This window comes from Streptopelia decaocto (assembly GCF_964273445.1).
Source record: "Streptopelia decaocto genome assembly, chromosome: 6".
In the NCBI taxonomy this organism is placed as follows: Eukaryota; Metazoa; Chordata; class Aves; order Columbiformes; family Columbidae; genus Streptopelia; species Streptopelia decaocto.
In genome coordinates, this window is record NC_138660.1 from 18,786,848 (window position 1) to 18,806,912 (window position 20,065).

Sequence of the window (20,065 nt, forward strand, 5' to 3'; positions counted from 1 at the left end):
AATGTTGAGTGAATGTGAGCAGAACTAAGGAGTTGAGCTTTTATTCTGTACGGTTGTCATGTGCTCATCAGTGGCTGGGGGAGGAAAATAAACTTGTTTCATGAAAACCAGAGCTATTTAGTAAGCAAGATGTGTGTAATATCTGCTTCCCTACTCCAGACATAACTGTTGATCCTTTATCATTCTAAATTCAGAAAGGGGAGGGGGTGGAATTAAATTTTGTCATGGTTGATGTAAGCCTAGTGGTTTTTGAAGCTCCAAACCAAATTGGGGAAATTCATTTAAGAGCATATGCCAGTGGTCTTTTGCATGAGGAACTGAAAAATATCAAAGCCTTTGTCCGACTGAGGCTGGCATGTGTGTCTGCAGAAGTCAGCATGGTCCTTGTGCTCACCCAGCCCCACCACTGGCTTTCTGAACCCAGCTGCACAGCAGGGAACATGCGGCTTTTGGGCTGTTTTTACCTTCTTGCAGTCCTGCCACTGACAACACATGAGAGCCTCTCGTGTGTCAGCCTGCTCGCCTGGGTGGCTTCTCTGGCAGCAGGTACGTCACAGCCCGGGGCGTTGTGCCTCTGCTTCTGGGAACCGAGACCCCCCATCCCGCGTGGCGATGCCTGACACATCCCTCCTGCTGTCACGTCACCGAGTGGGTGGCCAGCTCAGTGCTCCTCAGCAGGCCCTTCGCCAGCTCGCTAACAAAGCTGTCTGTCCCTCATTTGCAATATTATAGCCATCGCTAATGCTGCAGGCTGGCAACAGCGAGTATTTTGCGTTGGGCCAATGCGCTGTGGTTCGTTTCTGTTGGGAGAGCCAGACAGGCCCTGATCCCAGGCCGGGGCCATCCAGGGGTGGACACCTGTGTGATGCTGGAGAAGGGTGATACAATGATGAGCTCACAGGTGAGAGAGATGTGCAACGGTGTCCATGAGGTCAGCTCATAGTTACAGGAGCTGCACGTCTGCACAGACCCTATCGCTGGGCCCACGGTGGCTTCTCAATAGTAGCCCTGTCCATAATCTCAACAGGTGGGAAGGCAACAGGCAAGGCTTTTTGGTGCAACTGCTAATCCAGTATGAAAAATGCACTACAGTTACCCATCTGGAAACCCTACAGTTCCCCTCAGATGGACGTGTAGATTTTAATTATCTCTGCATGACAGACATGAAATGAGAATATAGCTGTTGCCATACGTTGCACGACTGACTCCAGTGCCCACAGAGAGTGAGAAAACTGCAGCTCACATTTTAAAGTCTTCCCAAGGGATTAGCCATCTTGTCATTTGCAGGATATATCTCTCCATGATGCCTACATAACTGTAACCAAGCAAGCTCGCAGTGTGGGAAGCAATCTGTAACACAGATGGTAAGTATTAAACCCCCCTGTTTATTAGTGTGTCATGCATGGGGATTAGGACGACAATAAGGCAGATTTGCATTTCAGCTGAGTACAGCCATATTTGCATGCACTAAATATATTTCTCTACACAAGATTTTCTGACTCTTTGGGTGTCCTAGTCTTCTTGTGAATTTACTGTCCTTTGAGTGTAAACAGTAGATTAGACTGGGACTAATGGCTTGAGCTGCAGTGGTGTATGTTGCAAGCCTTTTTGGGATCACTTCTCCTTTTTCATACCATTTGCCCGTGTGCCGGTAGCTAAGTGCTCCACAAGCGGGACGTCAGCTCTGTCCTGGGAAAGTAGCATTACTTGCTATAAGTCGAGGATGAGAATCGAGAGAAAGGTTAAAAAGCCTCTTCAGAGCCACCGACCCCTCTTGCAGCCAGACACGGTGCCAGCAGCCTTGCAGAGGCTGCTGTAGCTCTGAAATTCAAGCTTTGCTGTAGTGCTGTGCTCAGGATTAGCTGTGAATCCTGACGAGTGGGATACTTCATACTAATCTAGCAGATTTATTGCAGAGTGTTGTCTTTCATAGCCCCAAACCAATTGTCTGATATTTACAGCTTGCTCATAGCTGTATTCAATAATCAAGGTATCTAACACACATCTTTGTGCTAGAGAGAGCCACCAGCAGCATTGCTCTTTTGCTTTACTCTTTGCTGTAGCAATGGTCTCTGGCAAAGAAAATATTGCCTGCTGATGGTGCTGACCTTTGAGCAATTTTTGAACATCTCTTTAACCCTGAGTATTTAAGGAAGAGTTGGAAGTTGGATTTTTCACTAGTGGTCCCGAATTATGAATTACTTTTGGCCTGCTCCTGCTGGCTGTGGGTGCTGGGTCATCACTCGGGATCTCAGCATGAGCCCAAAAGGCAGGAGAGCTGGTGACAGAGAGGTCAAAGCCCATTTTAACATGCTGTCTTGTGCGTCTGCTGGGTTCATTTCAGCTGGACACAAGGACTGACTTCTGGGTTTGTCCTTCGATGTTGCAAAGGTGCTTTTCAGAACAGCTCAATCACCGAGAGCCTGGCTGCAGCTCCAGCCGCGGGTCCCCGTGCCTGCAGGTCACTGTCGCTGTTGCCTGCAGGTGTTTATGTGAAGGTGACACTTGGGACTGTTTCTATCTCCGGCTGGTAGCATCCTTGCTTGCAATTTAAATCAATGTGGGTTTGGCAGGTGAGCATGGAACAGGCGGAGCAAAGCCCGGGGTGCATCCAGGAGGCTGCGGGGGGATCTGGGCCCCAGGCACATGTGACACCTCTGACCGCCCAGTGACCCTGAAACCGAGCCCTGCGCGAGGGTGAGCGAGCGGGTGGCAGCAGGGACAGCAGCAGGTCATGGTCACGGCCACGGGCACAGCAGGAGCACGGTCCCGCCGTGCTGGGGCGGGAACAGGAGCTGTGTGGCTGCAGACCCGGGTCACGTTTCAGTGGGTTTTGGCAAATGTGCCAGATCCCACCTGCTGCCAAGCTGCACTTCCATCCTGGTGAGAGGTGTACCCACATTTCCTAACTTCTGCTTGCAGCAGGCACTAGAAGGGTTAAAACTGAAACCGAGAACATTTTCTTCCATCCCCTAAACTAAACCACCAGCACCCAGAAAAGCAGCCTGTATGCTTACTTGCAGTTTTACATAGAAACCTGGATGGATTAGGAGAGTGGGGTCATGACAAAATTACTGCTGGAAAATGAAAACAGGCAAATTCAGATGCCCTGTGACAGGAGGAAGCCTGGTTGGGCACCACGTGCCCAGAACACGGTTTGCAGACCCAGCACCTCAGGATGAGGCAGCCTGAAGGCAGAGCAGGCTAAGCTAAGAGTGAGATGCCTGCTGCATCCCTCTTGGCAGCATAACAAAGGAAATTTAGAAAAAGATTGTCTCAGCACCACTCCTCTGGCTGAAGAAGGCCACAGGATGGAGAGCTGGAGTGCTGGACCAGGTTCTACAGGGCAGGACTGAGAAGTCAACAGCCCAGGCTTCAAAGCTGATGCATCCATAGCTGGAAATTATCTCTCCTACCCCGTTCACATCAAAAGCAGTGTTTTACTTCAAAAAATGAGCACACATTCTCAAGAGGATTCAGCTGATGCCTTTGTGTTACTGAGTACAGAACATGACCAGCAAGCAGGCCACAAAACCTCATTTTCTACCATCACACTGGAGACGTGGAAGCACCCAAACCATGGGGATGAAGAGGTGGGGAGCATTTCCAAAGACAGCAAAGACAGACACAGGTTTACAGGACAACCTTGTGCTTCAGGTTAATGAAACACTGAAAGGGTGGCTTGTCTTACCTAATCAGAGGTGTTGCCTCCTCAAGCCTGGCCCTGCAGGAACAGTTGTGGTCCTGAGAACATCCCACAGCACAGCCCCAACAGGAAGCCCAGCTGAAAGCCTTGCCTGGTCCTGGTGGCCCAGAGATGCTGCAGCAATTGGGGCTCACACCGATCAGCTGTGGGCACTTAGGGGTCCATGGGCACGCCACTTCCAGGTGGGATGTGATGCTGAAGGGAGGTTTCAAGCATGCATCCTTGAAAACAAAACCTTGTTAGGCTCCTTAATGAACACAAAATATTCTGTGGTTTATGGGATGTCATGCTATAATTGTATATATTAATTTAAAATCAGATTAAGCTTCCAGTTATAATAACTGTTTAGTCTATTAGAGGTAGATGTTGCAGGTGAAGGAGATTGCGGGTGCCCAAGTGTGCCCCATCGCTAATGACATGGCACTTCACACATTTCCATTTGCAAGGGACATAAGAAATAGTTTTGAGTAGATCAGTAGGGTTTTTTATGTTTTAAGAAGAGCAGCATGTTGCTGCTGAGCCCAGAGGAGCCAAAGCTCACAGCTGGACTGAGCAGGAGCCAGCTCAGGAAGAGAGGTGGGTGGTTGCATTTGGGAAGCTTTTTAAGCTATGACTCATTTCCCTTATATCTATCATTTACAAGTACCAACAGAGGATGCAAAATGAACAGAGAAGCACCAAATTTTGCAAAATACATATATTTTAAAATTTGACCCAAGTACAGTTTGCATGTATTGCATGAATCACATGCAGGTGAATACTATAAAAATACTTGTGCACATCCTTTATAAATCCAGGCATTCGTATGTCATTTATAAAATCTTCATAGCATAAAATAGGTGTGATTCAGAACAGAAATTTTACACATAAAACTGCATGAATGTCCCTGTCAAACCGTGCCTTTCTTGGGACTGATTCCACCCCACAGCTTAAACACTCAGATGGTGGTCAAGTTTCTTTCCCAATTTTGGTCCCGTCCGCTGTGATGTGGCACCTCCAGAGGGCTCCAGCTCTGCTGTGCAGCTGTGAATCGGGAAACACTCTTAACAGAAGGAGCTTTAAAGGTGTTTGAAAGCCTGATGGCAGCGCTTCGCTGGCGTGTGGGAAGGAGGAAGTGCGAGGACAGGACCCTGTGGCTTTGGTGGCCAAGTCCAGCGCTCACCTGTTCCCTGACAGACACCTTGGAGCTGTCTGCATGCATGTGTAATGTCCACACAGCCTCACGTAAAACAGCTGATCCACAGCCTGGCCACATCTAGAAATGGTGACCAGTTCTGCCTGCACTTCTTCTGGAGACAACTCACCTGGTTTTAAAGTCTCACGGCTGTTTCAGGTGCACGCCTCCCGCTCCTCAGACAAAACTCCCTGCTACGTTTCTGGAACTTGATTATATTTATCCAAGTGGCCAACTGATAGCAAAGCACTTCCTTTACACTCTGCAGGTTAATGTCTCTTGCAGCCAAGACACCAAGCGTACATGGTTAAAAAACTGGCTTTCACTATACATTCTGCCAGGGAAAGGCACAGGGGCCATGCTTGAAGCTCCGAGGTCATATTGCATTACATTTCTCTAGCCCAGCAGACCACATTCACCGCTGTATTTCTCAACAGCTCAGAGGTCCAACTGCTTATACATATATATATATATTTAAAGAAGCAGTCTGAGTTATAGCGACAGCCCTCCTATGAACACTCCTCAACTGCTATTCTACAAGTGTAATACACAGTATTGCAAGGTGTGTGGAAGACCAACCATAATGCTGTGCAGCACCAGAAAACGATGGCGTTTTATCATCGCCACACATTGCAGTCACCAGAGTCACGCCTCAGCTCCTTCCACAATGTGGTTTAAGGACACTACTTTTCACCCCTGCATGATAGGAATGACTTTGTCCTGTCCCCTAGACAGGGAAGCTAAAACAGAGTTAAACAGTTTGAACACAAGCCTCAACATTGCGGTAACAACTCTGCTTGGTCATATGTCAGTAAAGGACCTTCTAGTGTAGACTTTCCTATTAACAGGCAAGATAAATTTCTTACAAATCACTTAAAATATGTTTTTTCATTGGATTTTTCTTTCTTCTATTTTACTTTTTTGTGTGTTTAGGAGGGGGGGTGTGTTTGCTTTAGTTTGGGGTTGGGTTGGTTTGGTTTGTTTTGAGGGACTGTAGTGGGTGAAACCATACATACAGAACCAGCCAGGACTGGCAGTGCCGTCAGAGACACTATGACAAGTGACGAGTACAACAGTCATCAGGTTTCTTTAAGGAAACGCTCAGCTGTACTCAAGTGCGGCTGTCTCTGATCTCTGCCGATGCTGTTGCTGAAGAAACTGGCCGTCTTGGCCAGCAGGACGCTCCCACCAAAGCACGACAGCAGGAAGCTGCCAGCACTTGAAAAGCCTCCACCTCCACATAACCTTCCCATCTTCAGCTGCTCTTCTTCACCTCCGGTCCCCAGGGGACAGTGGGGCGCAGACAGAGCTCTGTCTCATGGCCTCTTCCCGCTCCGCAGCAGCCTCTGGCTCTCCGTGGCCAGGGGCCAGCCCTTTCTGGCCCTGTAGCCGGAGCAGGCCCTGGGCAGCAGCGGCTTCACAGCCTGCAGAGCCCTGGGGCCAACATCCCCCAGGCACAGCCAGGCTGCCCAGCGCCCCTGCCTCTGGCAAACCAGCCACTGCCACTGGGATTTTGGCTTTGTACTCTGTACTTGTCATCTATAGTCATCTGGGCCAGGAGTCACTAATTATGGGACACAGTGGGGTCAGTGATTTCTAACCCAAAGTTATTTATGTACAGCGATTCCTGTGACTCTTTCGAATCGTGTGTTTTAGGCCAGTGCAGAAAGGCACAAAACACTTTTTGGTCAAGTTGCCAGCCTTGATTGACTCGTGGCATCTCTGAAATGGTGGTGCCATACAGCACTTTGTGAGGAAGGCGTTGTGCTCACATCAGCCCTAACAGCTCGTGCAGCAGCGGCACAAGCACGGTAGCGCTGAAGCCCACTGAGGAGTACGTTATAAACTTATACGGCACTTCCACTTCCAGTTGTCTTCGTGCTTCCAGGTCACCAATAGAAAAGTTGTACCGATAGCCCAGCATGCCAAGGACCACACTCTTCATGAGCTGGCGTGTCAGGAGAACAACACAGATACCTACAAAGAACCTGGCTAGCACGAGCACCACTGTTCTACTGGTGATCAGATGAAATCCAAACTGAAAATTGTCACTGGTGTAGGCTGGTACGGCATACTGGTTATTTAACCAAAATCCCACGGTGGCTCCAGCTCCTGCTCCTAAGATAGTAGTGGTGTCTCCTCTGGTAGGGCTGTAATAGTCTAGTTTGGGGTAGTTGTAACACAAGACAAGAGGCAGAACTATGGAAATCAGTGGGCAGAAGGGACTGGTTAACAGCAAGTGGTCTATCACGTCCCACGCAGGATACAAGAGCACAAGTAGCACAGCCGAAATCAGCGCTCCGCCGATCACGTCCTGCAAAGAGATCAGGTTTAAAGGCTTTGTGAGACCTGGAAGGCAAAACAGAAATTCTCAGGTGATGGTAAAAGACCAGTGTCTGCATTTGTGAGTGCACAGCGGCAGAGAAACACCCTGAATTCACGGCGGTGGCACCGTCCAGGCACAGTGACAACCCAAAGCCTGCGCTAAACAAAATGTGACAATCTGTGAACCCAGCCTTGTCCATGTGAATGCATATATTGACTCACATTTTCTCCTGAACAAGAGAGATTCTTCCCCTCACCTGCATTCATGTTTTAAAGGCATTATCTACCTACGACCTCAGTGGCAAAGGCACGTGCACAGCCCCATCTCGGGGAGAGTATCACAGTAAGCTGCCTTCATACAAACCCTTCCTCTGCCTTAACCCTACAAGTAATTTCATCCTGTCAGTAGGATTATCACTTCCTTGCTTTGCACAAATGGGAAGATGCTGTCTTTTGTCAGAGACAAGCATCCAGTTGAGGATCACAGGCTCTGGGGGGAACAAGCGCAGACCTGCGGGATGTGGTGTGTGCAGGGACCCCTGCGAGAGGTCGATGCTGCTGGGCACAGGCACATCAAGGAGAAATTTGTTGCTCAAGCCTCTGAAATGTGGCTTGTAGTTAAGTGCCCGAGGCAAGCACATAGTTAAAATCTAATTTATTAACAGAGGTAAATAAGGTGTTTTGAGAACTTGACTGTTGTCAGCCACAAAGCTCTGTCTAAAAGAGGAGACAAGAGATAACCCCTAACAAAAGCCGTCTGTATGAGAGCAGCCAGACAAAAAGCAATATATCAAGTTTCCCCGTGGTGCTCTCCCAGTGTCGCTCAGCAGGCAGCAGAATTTGTATTCTGACCATGAAAAGCCCTGCAAAAGCCAGAGTTAATCACAGACAGAAATGTCCTCAAGATTGTATCTTTTTCACGAAGTTATGACACTTGACTACTACCATGCTTGGTCACAGTCTAAAATGAATTATTTATCAGAATGCAGGGACTTTTTAACAACAGAAATATTTAATGACTTTTTGGTAAATGCATCATCATTCCAGTATGGCTGAACTTTAGCTGTTCACAACTGCCAGGCAATAGATTCACAGCACATTTGGTTGTAAGCAGCTCCCATAACCATTTTGCATATTTCTAATACAAATTCCCACTTATATTTATTCCCTTACCCATGACAAAAAGATAGCCACGGAAATACACAGTTGTTAACAGAAGTCTAAAATGTAAAATACCATTAGGTGTCAATATTTCATAACATCAAAATAATTCATCTTTTGATACCAACTTTTTAATGATAACTTTACACACAAAGGCATGCTTTGGCCCAACACTAAGGAGCTGGGAGTCGCTCCCAGCACTGATGTTCAGAAATCCCATCAGCACTGCATATCTCCACTCCCATCCCACTATTCGTCCGCCTCACATTAGAAGAAGAAATCCCAACATCTCAACACTCCGTCCACGTGTAACTAAGGAGTGAAACTCAAAAGCTGTTCACATGCTTTTCTGTCCCAACTAAAGACATTTAACCAATCATTAACATTCTCCTAACAAATGCTTTGCTCAGATTGATCCAGCTGACTCCAGCAGTTCCCAGTCAGATCATATACAGCCCTTATTTATAGACCAAATTAAAGTTTTCTAAATGTTATTACCCCCTCATTCAGTCCCAGTACAGTGACATGGCTCCTGTAGCTGTCAGGCAGGACACAGATAGCCAGCTCTGCTCCTGACCAGTGCTTTATGCCAGTGGTCTCCAAAGCGGGTGTGCAAGGCAACCCACCAGGCTGTGGGAAGAAAATGCTTTTTGCACCACTAATAAGTAAAATAATATACATATTAAAAGTAGTGCTTATTTAATCATCTCATCCTTTATTAATTTTTATTTTTGTGTATGTTTTATAAGGTACATATCAGTAAAGGAATATATGTATATAATTCATAAGTAAATATACATATATTGGGGGTGCATGCTCAAAAAATGACAGGGGTGCACAATCAAATTTGGAGACCAGTGTTTTATTCTGTTTTTCCCTCTATCCACCAATATATGGGCTTCCTGTTTTGCAGATTCCTTGCTAGACGCTGCTGGAGAGCGTAGGACATACCCAGCCACGGCTGTCAGTAGTGACTTCTTTGGTTCTGGTACACATGAGCAGAGGGCTGACTTTCTGAACACCCGGATGAGGTGGGTGAGTTCAAGACCAACATTTTACAATGCCATTTAGCAGTGCAGAATTAGTGATTTCCCCCCCTCACCTGTTAAACTAAGGAGAAGATGGGAAAAGGGATTGCTCTGGTATTTGAGAAAAACTGCTTCTCTGGCCTTTTCCTCCTGCACCTCAGCGTTCCCAGTGGCAGAGATGCTGTTAGCGCTCCAAGGAAGCACATTCTTGCCCAGCTGCCTGTGCAAACAGCTCGGCCTCCTGTCAAACCCGCAATTACAAAGGAATTTTTAAGTGAGGGCAGTATGAGTTTTACTCAAGGTCCAGCACTACCAGCAAAGCTTAAAACCTCCCGTTTCCTCGCTGGGATGCTCCAGCTCCCTCAGCACACACAAGTCCTCCTGAGGCTCCATCCCTCCAAAAAAGCACCCCTCACTGCCATGCAGTCCCTGACACTGCCCCCTCATGTTTGCCGGGATTCGACGCAAAGGAGGACTCGCTCCTATTGATTTTAGCTAGAGAGCTGTCATTTTGCTTTGCTACCTAAAGAATGGGCCAGTATCAGGTTTCTAATGCTGCAAACCCTTTGAGTTATTTCCCTGTGCTGCAGGTACTGAAAGAAAAACAATTGACGTAGAAATCTGTTTGCACACGATGCTGTGGATGCAAGACCAGGGAGCTCCAAAGCGCATTCTGCCTGTCACCGAGGTGGGACAGTGGTGGCACAGTCCATGGGGACCGACACTGCTGCTGTTCTCACACTGGGCTGGTTTCTTTGTTTCACAAGGTCTTGTAGCACGATTTATTTATTTTTTTTAGGATTGCAAAAATACGTTGTCTGGCTCTCTGAAGGCAAGACCCTTCTGTGCTCTTCCCATTGAAATTATGGCTGGAGATGCAAACAGTCACAAAATGCTCCCAGAACACTGAACCAACACCCCAAACACAGTGGCACTCAAACATCTTCCCTGATGTTCCAATCAAAGCAAAAATAACAGTTTTTCTATTCTGTCTTGTATATGGTCACTTACTGCCTGAATTCCCTTCACTGTTCCATTTACAGTGTGACACTGTTCACCCTCCTGAAAAGAAATCTCTTACTTGCTTGCCACTCCTATAGGTTACTCAGTTTCATCACATAAGGACTATATTGCCACAGTTTGTAAACTGATGTCAATACAGTGTTTGTTTACCAGCTTTAAAATATGTAAGGTAATTTCAGGATTAATGGTGGCGTCAAAGAACCCGAGATAGAGCACAGCAAAGGAGCAGGGTGGGGGCTACAGAGGACCCTCTCCTGAGGGTGCTGTAATCAGCAATAAATGCATCAGTACTGAATATCTCAGGGAGAAAAAAAAAATAAATGACTTTGTTTACAGAAACTGGTTTCAGTTTTCTTTTTGGTCATAATAGGAGACCTTTTGACTTCTCCCTGTATCCTACCCCTGACTCTGCCTGGCACAGGGCATTATTGCTTTTAACTCAGGGCAGCGCAGGTGGGAAGCCGCAGTCCCAGTAAGCCTGTCCCCAGTTCAGCTGTAGCGCTGGGGTGACTGCTGCTGCCCCTAAAGGGTTAAAAGAAGGATAAAAGCCTCCCCTCCTCGCCCTGCTTTAGGGGCTGCCCTTGGCTGATGAGGTTCTTCCCAATAGGATTTAAAATTATCTTGCTCACACGTTTTTGGAATACTGTGTACGCACATGAACACCATCGCTCATCATTTCAAATATGAGAAGACTCAGATGTGCTCCAGCAACGCTGAGACAGAAAAACATGTTAATCTTACCAAGACAGGGATCAAAAATGGGACCAGATTTTAAGATGGGGAGTAAAGTGATATTTTTAAAAATACAGTTGTCTGGGGGGTGGGAAAACAGAAAAAAAATAAAAGAAAAACAAGACCTCCCCCACCACAACAAAGCCCAGTCCTAGTGTCTTCAGTTGCTTTTTCTTCCTTAAAAAACAAACTCCTAAAATGTTACACGTTCCCTGCTTCAAAATGCATCCACATTGTTACTTTGCTCTTTCCAGGAAACTCCAGATTCCCTCAGTCCCTCTTCGCCAGCTCTTCAGACTTAATCATTTAAGACCTAGAAGGAAGGACCCTCCTTTCCCCTGCTTCTTCATGGACATGGGATATTCTCCTGTTACAGTGGCAAAGGTGGCTTGTTGTAATTAAATTATTACCCAGCAGTGCAAGTGTATTGCTTCCATCCCTTTCTCTGCCTGGGTGACCGTCTCCTGGTAACAGCCCAGGCAATGGGTGTTTATTATCTTTTCCCTAAGTGTACTATTAATTCTGATATGCCTATAATGATGCAGAGAGCTCTCATACCGGCTCCCTGCATCTCCAGGAGGTCTTTAATTGTAATATCTCTTTTACTGACATGACTGTGCTCTTGATCCAAAAGCAACGCCAGCAATGCTGAAATACAGACTGATTTGTCGAGCTAAGACCAGAGAAGACGAGCCCCCATGCGGAGCTTCAGCAGTGGCTGTAGCAGAGCGTGGTGCAACCACCTTGCTGCTCCTTCTCTGGTTCCTCAAACAGGCAAAATTCAGTTACACTAAGGTGGTGGGTGTAGGTAACCCGTTCATTTGCTTTACTAAAACATTATGATTGTTTGATCCATTATTATATCCTGTTGGTATTCATTTTCTATTAAGAGCTCAGTTAAAAATCCTTTAGATAGAGGGTGCATCAGCTCGTTGCTGTCTGAGCGGCTGCTGCACCGTGACCCCATGGTGTCTCTGGCAGGTCAGGGTGGGAGCCACCCCTAAAGCACGGCAAATGGCTCTGAACCACGTCTTCCCTGAAAGAGCCTGTCACTGCAGGTGGGACGGCAGAACCCATCACTGCAGGTGGGACAGATGGCACCGCAGAGCTCGGGGCTGCATTTGTGCACCTGTGATCATCAGATGTTTCCCCAGCTCCATCCCCACCATGGCACACACAGGATGAAGACCCCGACGAAGCACATTTGCCCTTCTGAAAGGCAGCATTGCTCACTAGTTCAGACTAAGGAGCTTTTTCTATTTTAAAGACCTTTTTTATCATGTCAAAGGCAGAAATGACTTTTTCTTCTTTACCCTAAAATGCATCTAAATTTAGAGGAGTCTTTCATTATGATGGACCAGCAAGGGAAGTATGCAAAGAATTTTTACTGACCAACTTCAGGTCTCTAGCCAAGAAAGTGTGTCTCCAGCTTCGATTTAAGATATTGTTTTGATCCACCAGGCCTCGAACGTCAGGTCAAGCTATATTTTATAGAGAACCTTAATCTCTGTTTTATAGATAACCTTAATCTCATAAAGGCTCCCTTTCTTACAGTCATCAATTGTCTTTATTACAAACATAATTATTACTTAGTAAAAAAATGCTATTATTTATGGATATGCAATAATGCATATCAAACAACTGCAAGGAAGTACCTGGGGAGTTGGAAAGCTGGACCACCCCTCTGACTGCTGTATGTAACAACTCAATAACATTTCCTCCCATCAGGAGGAACCAGCTACTGCCTAAGCAAAGTCACACTGAAATCTGTACTTAAAACAGGGCTGACATCTCTAAACAGCTGTGCCCAACAAGTCTGTCTTATAAAGTCACCGATACATTATGATTATTTTAGGATGAAGTATTTGTGCATCTCAGTTCTTTGAGAATGAGCTTCCTACCAGCTGAAAACGAGAAGCTTGTGATAATATTTTTTTTAAGTGCCACATCCCCGTATGGTAACACGAGACTTGCTGTCCCCCCGTTCCCCAAGGGCAGCTCATTTGTCATGTTTTATCCTCTCCACTGCTCTCCCCTGGTCCCTGGTGTGACTCACCGACCTACTATTCCTTCCCTGACACTCCCAGGCTCAACCAGCCCAGAATATTTCTTGCTAACAACAGTGATACTATTGCACAAAAGGCTTAGCTAAGGAGCAGCCTCAGTTGCCCAAGTGCATTCCTCGCAATTAAAATTTCAAAATAGGGAACTACAATTTGAGTGCCACACAGACCTCACCCGGCTCCTCACCCCACACGCACTCCTGCTTCCCTAATTGTGTGAATAATTCCCTTGCGGACTCAAATAGCAATAGCCTGAGGGTTTCCTCATGGCTGCCTTTGAATGTACAGCCTGAAATCTAGTGGCACGACTCCTGTACCCCTGCAGCGGCACAGCCGAGGCAAGAGGTACAGCGCTTGACGAGGAGATGGGGAGGGCTGTAGGCAAGCAGAGCTAGGGGCAGGACTGGCATGGGACCTTGCAGTGCACCCTTACCAGGACTGTGTGCATCCCTGTGTAGAGCCTGCTCAGACACACCAGCGTGGAAAACACAAGCGCTGCTGCCAGGCCTAGTTCGAACGGATACTGTGAAAAGGGGAAGAAAACAAAACAAAACACATTATACTCTTACCCACTTCAACATCAGTATATATCTGAAATAAAACCTCCAGGTACCTAGGCTGACATAAGGATCTTGTGCTGTGTTCCTGAGCTGTGCTTTCCCAAAGAGGTTAATGTGACCCAAGACAAGATCTCACATCAGCCAAGGTGCAACCCTGCTGGAAGGTCTTTTCTTTATCTGTGGTGTCCACTTTTGCAAAGGTCTAGTCTTAGTGTGGGGAAACTTGGGAAATAAAGGGTATCTGCACAATTTTTCCCCACAACATCCACCTGCAAAATCCATGTTAAAAAAGGCAGAGCACATTGTACAGGCGATGCCCGAGGTTGAACTGCAGCCTCAGCCCACCCGAGGGGAAGGCGATCATGCAGAGCCTGACCAGAAGTGTGGTCAATAGTCCTCGAGCAGCGGGCTGGGAGGGGAAAATCAATGTCTGGGCTGAAACCACAGTCCAGCTATTAGAGCAGTCAGAACCACTCTTCCCTATGACACTTGAGGTTTAATTGTCTTCTTGTGAAGCTGGTTTTGCTTAATTCCCTCTCTGGGTTGCCTATGAACATGGAAAGAAGTGTTGAAAGAAAACAACATTTAAAAAGGAAAAAAAATAAAATAAAACACCCCACACATTTGGTAAAGAATAAGCTTAACATATCAACCCTTAATGCACTCATTGAAATTCTAAAATCAAGTGGGCTGGTAGGCTCCTTTCTGGCCATAAAGGAGGTTTTTCAGAAAAAAAAATAAGCCAACCCAAAATATAAATAAATGAAATTAGTTCACCCTATTTGGCACAAAGTCTCCATCTGCTGCCGAGAGGCTGATGAGTGACTAGGGTGGCCACAGGTCAGCGCAAAAATGCTTCTGTGGAGATTTAAAGCATAACAACTTGTATCTGACCCTTTCCCCTGACGTACCCTAGCTTCCAAAACAGAGAGCTCAGACCCACTGCAGATGTCACTCCCAGCCCATAAAATGCTGTTTCTTCTACACTTCTCTAAGCCTTTGGAGGATTTACGCCCACTTGCTTCCCTCCTCAGCAGGCAGCCTGGGACCCAGTCCAGATAAGTAATTGATGACTAGGGCAGTTTTAGAAGACAACAGCATAATGTACTGGTAGATTTTCCCTTTGTAGAGGCAATTAAATCATTTAATTATTTTATAGCAGCTTTATTGTTTCACAGCAGTTTCCAAGAAGAATGAGACAGCCCGTGAAGAGCTGTGTGTCCCACTGGTGGCTTATTGATGGAGAAGGAGGAGAAAGTGCTGCTGAGCAGGTCTTTTGGGCCGATCTGACACATGGGATGGATCTGGCCTTCCAGACCTGACAAACATCCCATCTTATGGCTCCTCTTGCCCGTCCCCATCTCACTGCCAAGCTGCTTCCACCAGTTACTGCACAATTACCAGGCTGGGACCAGATGAGTCTGGCTGTTAAATTAATTCAGAGATTTTGGTGTAATTCAGAGATTTCCATTACCATGAGTTACAGCCCCAGGACACAGCACCTTTCATCAAACGGGTGGCCACCTTTTGTCCCTGCACACAGGCTGGCACCGCGGGTAGGACACCCAGGGACACTGCAGCAGCGAGACTCCAATGCTATATTGCGAGGCCTCTTGGTTACATGGGTTTCTTTTGGAAATAAACTTGAGAGGGCTGAGAAATACACTTAAACACAATGCAGCCGGGAAGTTATTATTGCTAGAGTACAGGAAACACACATTTGGATTCATAAAACAAAATGCAAATAATCATCATGGAGAAATGAATTTCCAGTAAATAAACCTTTTAGAAAGATAAAAGGCTGAAGGTTTGGGGAAAATAATTATGAGATCTCCCCAAGCAGCCTAAAGTTTCAGTGCAGCGAAACTGCTGTTACTTGTCTGACAAACAGGCTCTCAAAACAGGGAAGAATACACACATGTGAAAATAAATACAGAGTTCCTCTGGAAGTGGCAACAGATTTAGATTCGTTGGTTTTCTGGAGGTCGCTGGAAGCAAAAACATGTGCCTTTTTTTTTTCTTTGTACCCCCTACCTTGTACTGGTTCACAGTTGCAATGAAGAAGGAGAAGGAGATGGCCGTAGCTGCCATGGCATGGGTGGAAGGCATCCCATACTCTGCATCCGTCCTCATTTCCAGCTTGACGACAGGTGGTGAGAGGGGCCGAGGCCACTTCAGGATGTCCTTAGAGACCTGGCCTATGTACATCACGATCTGGGGAAAGGAAAGGCCACAGGGCTGTCCGTCAGCACGGGTAATCCCCACTCAGCCCACCCGAGAACAACCTCTATTTCTGTACTTCTTCCTGCAAAATCCACCACCCTAAGTGCAGAATTTATCCCCTGAATTATTAAAGGGTTTTCCATTATCCCAGACAGTGAAAGAAGTGGTGGTTTTACTGCACCATGTCGTAACCTGATCAGAAGTGGGGCCAAAAGGAGGGTTCACTGACAAGATGCATCAATACAGGATGGCGTGAGAGGGACAGCTGGCTCCCACCCTATGCTAGAGAAGTTTAAGTTTCCTCCCCATCCCTTACAACCCCTCTCCTGCAGAGCGAACACGTATAAGAGAAATTTTTCCATCACCACCTTCAAATGACTGCCTTGCCTAGCCATGTCCCTCCCAGCTCCGGGCAGCAGCTCTCCGAGGGCAGCACCAGCACCCCCATTCCCAGCAGCTCCCACTCCAACCACCGCACAAAGTGCTGCAGGAACCCCAGAGAGACAGACCATCCGTGTGGCTGTTAGATAACAACCCTGGCATCCTCAGGGAGGCAGCAAGGAGAAAACTGGGGTGACATAAAGTACCAGTTCTCTTGCCTTGTTCCCTAACAACGAAGAGCTTTTGCACACTGCTTGGGACACCAGAGGTTTAAGCAAGGGCTCCGTTCATTAGCTACTGAGCACTACAATGTGGTGATTTTGGGGGGAATTGTTGCATTCTCAGGTCACTGAAAGCAGTAGTAATGGGAAACAGGCAAGAGGCGAAGCCAGCCAGCATCCCCAAGAGGTGCAGCCTGTTCAGCAGCACCCAGGGCAGCCGCTGTGCTGCCATGCTCTGCTCCCCAGCACCCTCTTCACAAAGACAACGGTCTCTCAGCATCCACAGTGAGAAGGATGTGAACAACAATCACTCAGACTGTTCCTGAAGGATGTATTTGCTTCCTATCACCTCCCTTTGGATAGTGCAGCCAGACATAAGCAAAGCAAGCTCTACAAAACAAAGCAAGCAAACCTTCTTTCTTTTCTTTCTTAAATACAGAAATCAGGTTAACTGACATCTGCCATGAAAGCTCAGTTGCTGTGCGAGACGGCTCACTGTTCTGCTTCTCACACTTCCACCACAAAGCAGGGTCTTAAAATAACATCCTTCCCATGCTGGTGTTAGCCATATGCCAGAACAGCAACATGATAATCTGCTGCCACATTTGTCACCAGCCACATTGCATCCCTCTGTCTCCCACCAGCCATTTAAAAAATGGTTTCATATTAAAAGAAAGATGCCAGGGTTCAGGATTCACAAATCAGGACCAGGTAAAAGCCAAAACATCACATTTCTTCATCCCCCCTCTCTACAGCAAAGCACATGCTGTGGGGAGTGCTGGGCTTCCAGCCAGCACCAGAGCCTGGAAAAGCAACTGCTGCTGCCTTTGCATCCTTTATCCCCTGTCACATGAATCACATTACCACCTTATTATGGGCACCACCTGTGGCACGCCTGGCTGCTCCCAGTTCCCCCTGATAGCCAGGGCATAGGGCAGCCAGCACATACCCTGCCCTGTGCACAGCAAACAAAAGCTCAGGGAACAAGTGTCTTAAAGAAACCACCGCATGGGTTTATTCGGTTAATGCCACCAGTTTCCAAGCGGATGTAGGCACATCTTTGGAAGTTAATTAAATTCCAGGATTGAAAGCAAAGTTACTCTCTCTGACAGAACATAAACCATAGAGGCTACTATTTGTGATAGCATCAGAGAAGCAAGGTAGGATGAGCCAGTATATCAGCAGTCCTCTATAATAACGACTTCCACTTGTAGAAGTATTATTAGCACTCATACGTAAGAGTATTACAGAACAGGAAATGAGTCATCTTTGAAATGAAGGCTCTGCTAGGACTTCTCTGATGGTAAAAAACAGGTTGAGTGCTGGAGGTGGTCTGGGTAAGCAAAAACACCAGGCATCCTCACACCACCTTCCTTCCTTGCATTCCAGATTAAATCCTGACCTTTCTATTTTTAAAAAACACATATTGTATGGCCTTGTACAGCAATGAGAGGCGAGACAACCTCCATAACATATGAAGATGAGTACAGAATATGTTCAGCCTAAGCATGGATCTCTGAAGCACCAGACCTTTGCCTTTAGCTTATCTGGGTAGCATACACGGGGTTTTGCACACAATGTCCTGCATTATGTGGCAGAAACAGCAGTTGTGGGAGCAGTTAAAACGTACCCGATCACCTGAATGGCAGGCTTCCCCTACAAGGTGAAAGATGACAAGTGCACCATTGCTAAAAGCTGCCCAGCAAAGGTGTTGCTCTGATTTGATGCCTCCCCATATGCTGCTGACAGCGGCTGGAGGAGCACAGGACTCCCAGCACGGCCAAGCAGGCAGCCCAGAGCTCCTGCCAGACCTGCCTGTGGCTGGCAGAGGGGTCCCCTCCCCGGGGACATGGCCCTGCGGCACGGAGCAGGGCAGGCAGAGCTCCAGCTGGGAGCTGTGCATCCCTCCCCAGCCTGGAGCATCAGCCAGTGCTGCTGAGGACCGTCACACAGCAGGTGACTGAGGGCCATACCCCTGCCAGCATGCCAGGCACAGACTTGCAGAGCTCAGCCACAAATAGTAATAAAACACCAAACCAACCCAACCAACAACAATACATGCAGGAGACCACCGTGGATGCAGTCACAACATGACAAGTGTTACACAGAAACACACTTAGAGAATTATATTTAATTGCAGGATATATCTGAACTGCACTCGACTGAGGCTCTTGTCCTCTGAGGATAGTAGGTATCTGCCTTGGTTAAGTGGCATACTCTCTCTTAAGCCACATTTCATTATTTCCTGACCTTATTTCCCTGTCATGTTGCATTTACTCTCTATCGGTTCTGGGAAAGAAAGCAAGTAGTCTGAAAGTCTTGGCCTGCTATTAGCTTTTTTCAGTCCATCAAATGAGAAAACCACTGTAACAAACATTGTGAACGATAAGAGCACTAGAAAGAAGGGAGACAAAGAGATGAGCTTGGGGCTAAAGATCAACACTGAGCTAAGCCTCACCTACAGTTGAATTACCTCTTTGTGCAGTGCCAAAAATCTTTGATGGCCCTGGAACTAAATTTAGAATGGGCAGAAATTATCCCCAGTCCAGACCAACAAACGAAGTAGGATTGCTTAGGTTGCAAAGCCGAGATCACAGGACTAGGTGATTTTGCTGTGATTTTCAGCCTGTCCTGGGTAAGCCAAACAGCACATTCACAATGACTTTGGACAAACAAGGAAGGGTAGTTTAAGGCTTGACCCAGGAGTGCATCAGCCTATAGCCCCCGATTGGCAGCAAGTTGATGCATTTCAAGTTTAAGGAAGGGTGATCCCCTGGGCTGCACACAGCTCCCCTTTCTGCATGAGGACTGGGAAGATTTCGTGAGGAAGGAGAGGCTAGGCTCAAGCCATACTAATGGAAGGTTTGAATAAAACCCATTCCAAAAGTCCTTATATGTTTCTGGACTTTTCCACCTGATGGGTGTCCAGGGCCAGAGCTGAATGTTGGAAAGAAAAGGGACCAACAGACCCTTGAACACTGACTGAGCAGACACTGTTTGCAGTCATGTAGGAATGACAATGAAGAGAAACCTTGAAGCAAATAATTTCTTCATGCTTTATTGTTCTGTTTGCTTCTTCCCCAGATTAAGTGCTATGTTATGGCTCTCAATGCTATTCTTCTGTGTTTATCTCTAGGACAGGCTCTCTTCCACTCCATCTGAGTGATGCAGATCAACCAAATTTTCCGCAGTTCTGGTGGAAAACAGTTTGCAGATATCTTCAGCATAAATAATTTAAATTTGAACATTAATAAATACCTCTGCATGAGGAATTTATTTTAACCTGGAGACTCAGCTCCCTAATATTTGCAGCATTACTTGACAGTGACATGGCAGCACCAGCTAGAGAGATGGGAAGTAAAACACATAGCCCAAACCCCTTCTTCCAAAGCCACAGAGACACGGCCCATCACTGCAGGGCTGCCCCTGCCAGCCCCAGCAGCTCCTGGCTGTGTTGCTGTGTGCTGC

The 20,065-nt window shown here is 46.9% G+C and overlaps 1 protein-coding gene and 1 long non-coding RNA gene across 6 annotated transcripts in view; one reads left to right on the forward strand and one right to left on the reverse strand.

The window, feature by feature from the left end:
* Positions 1–1,211: 1,211 nt before the first annotated feature.
* On the forward strand, positions 1,212–11,997 carry LOC309441477. Of its 5 annotated transcripts, none has more exons than XR_014184387.1 (4): positions 1,212–1,364; positions 9,280–9,401; positions 9,985–10,082; positions 10,194–11,358. It is a non-coding gene; the product is annotated as an uncharacterized lncRNA (long non-coding RNA). The 5 variants fall into 5 exon arrangements; XR_014184389.1 differs by having other exon boundaries at positions 9,280–9,397; XR_014184386.1 differs by lacking the exons at positions 9,985–10,082; positions 10,194–11,358 and adding an exon at positions 11,404–11,997 and having other exon boundaries at positions 9,280–9,397.
* SGPP2 (sphingosine-1-phosphate phosphatase 2) overlaps positions 6,649–20,065 on the reverse strand; it is a gene marked incomplete at both ends in the record, with an annotated part of 32,960 nt that continues 19,543 nt past the window's right edge. The window contains 3 exons of the mRNA XM_082056163.1: positions 6,649–7,194; positions 13,646–13,735; positions 15,807–15,986. Coding sequence (XP_081912289.1) covers positions 6,649–7,194; positions 13,646–13,735; positions 15,807–15,986 — 816 coding nt within the window. The remainder of the gene's footprint in view (positions 7,195–13,645; positions 13,736–15,806; positions 15,987–20,065) is intronic.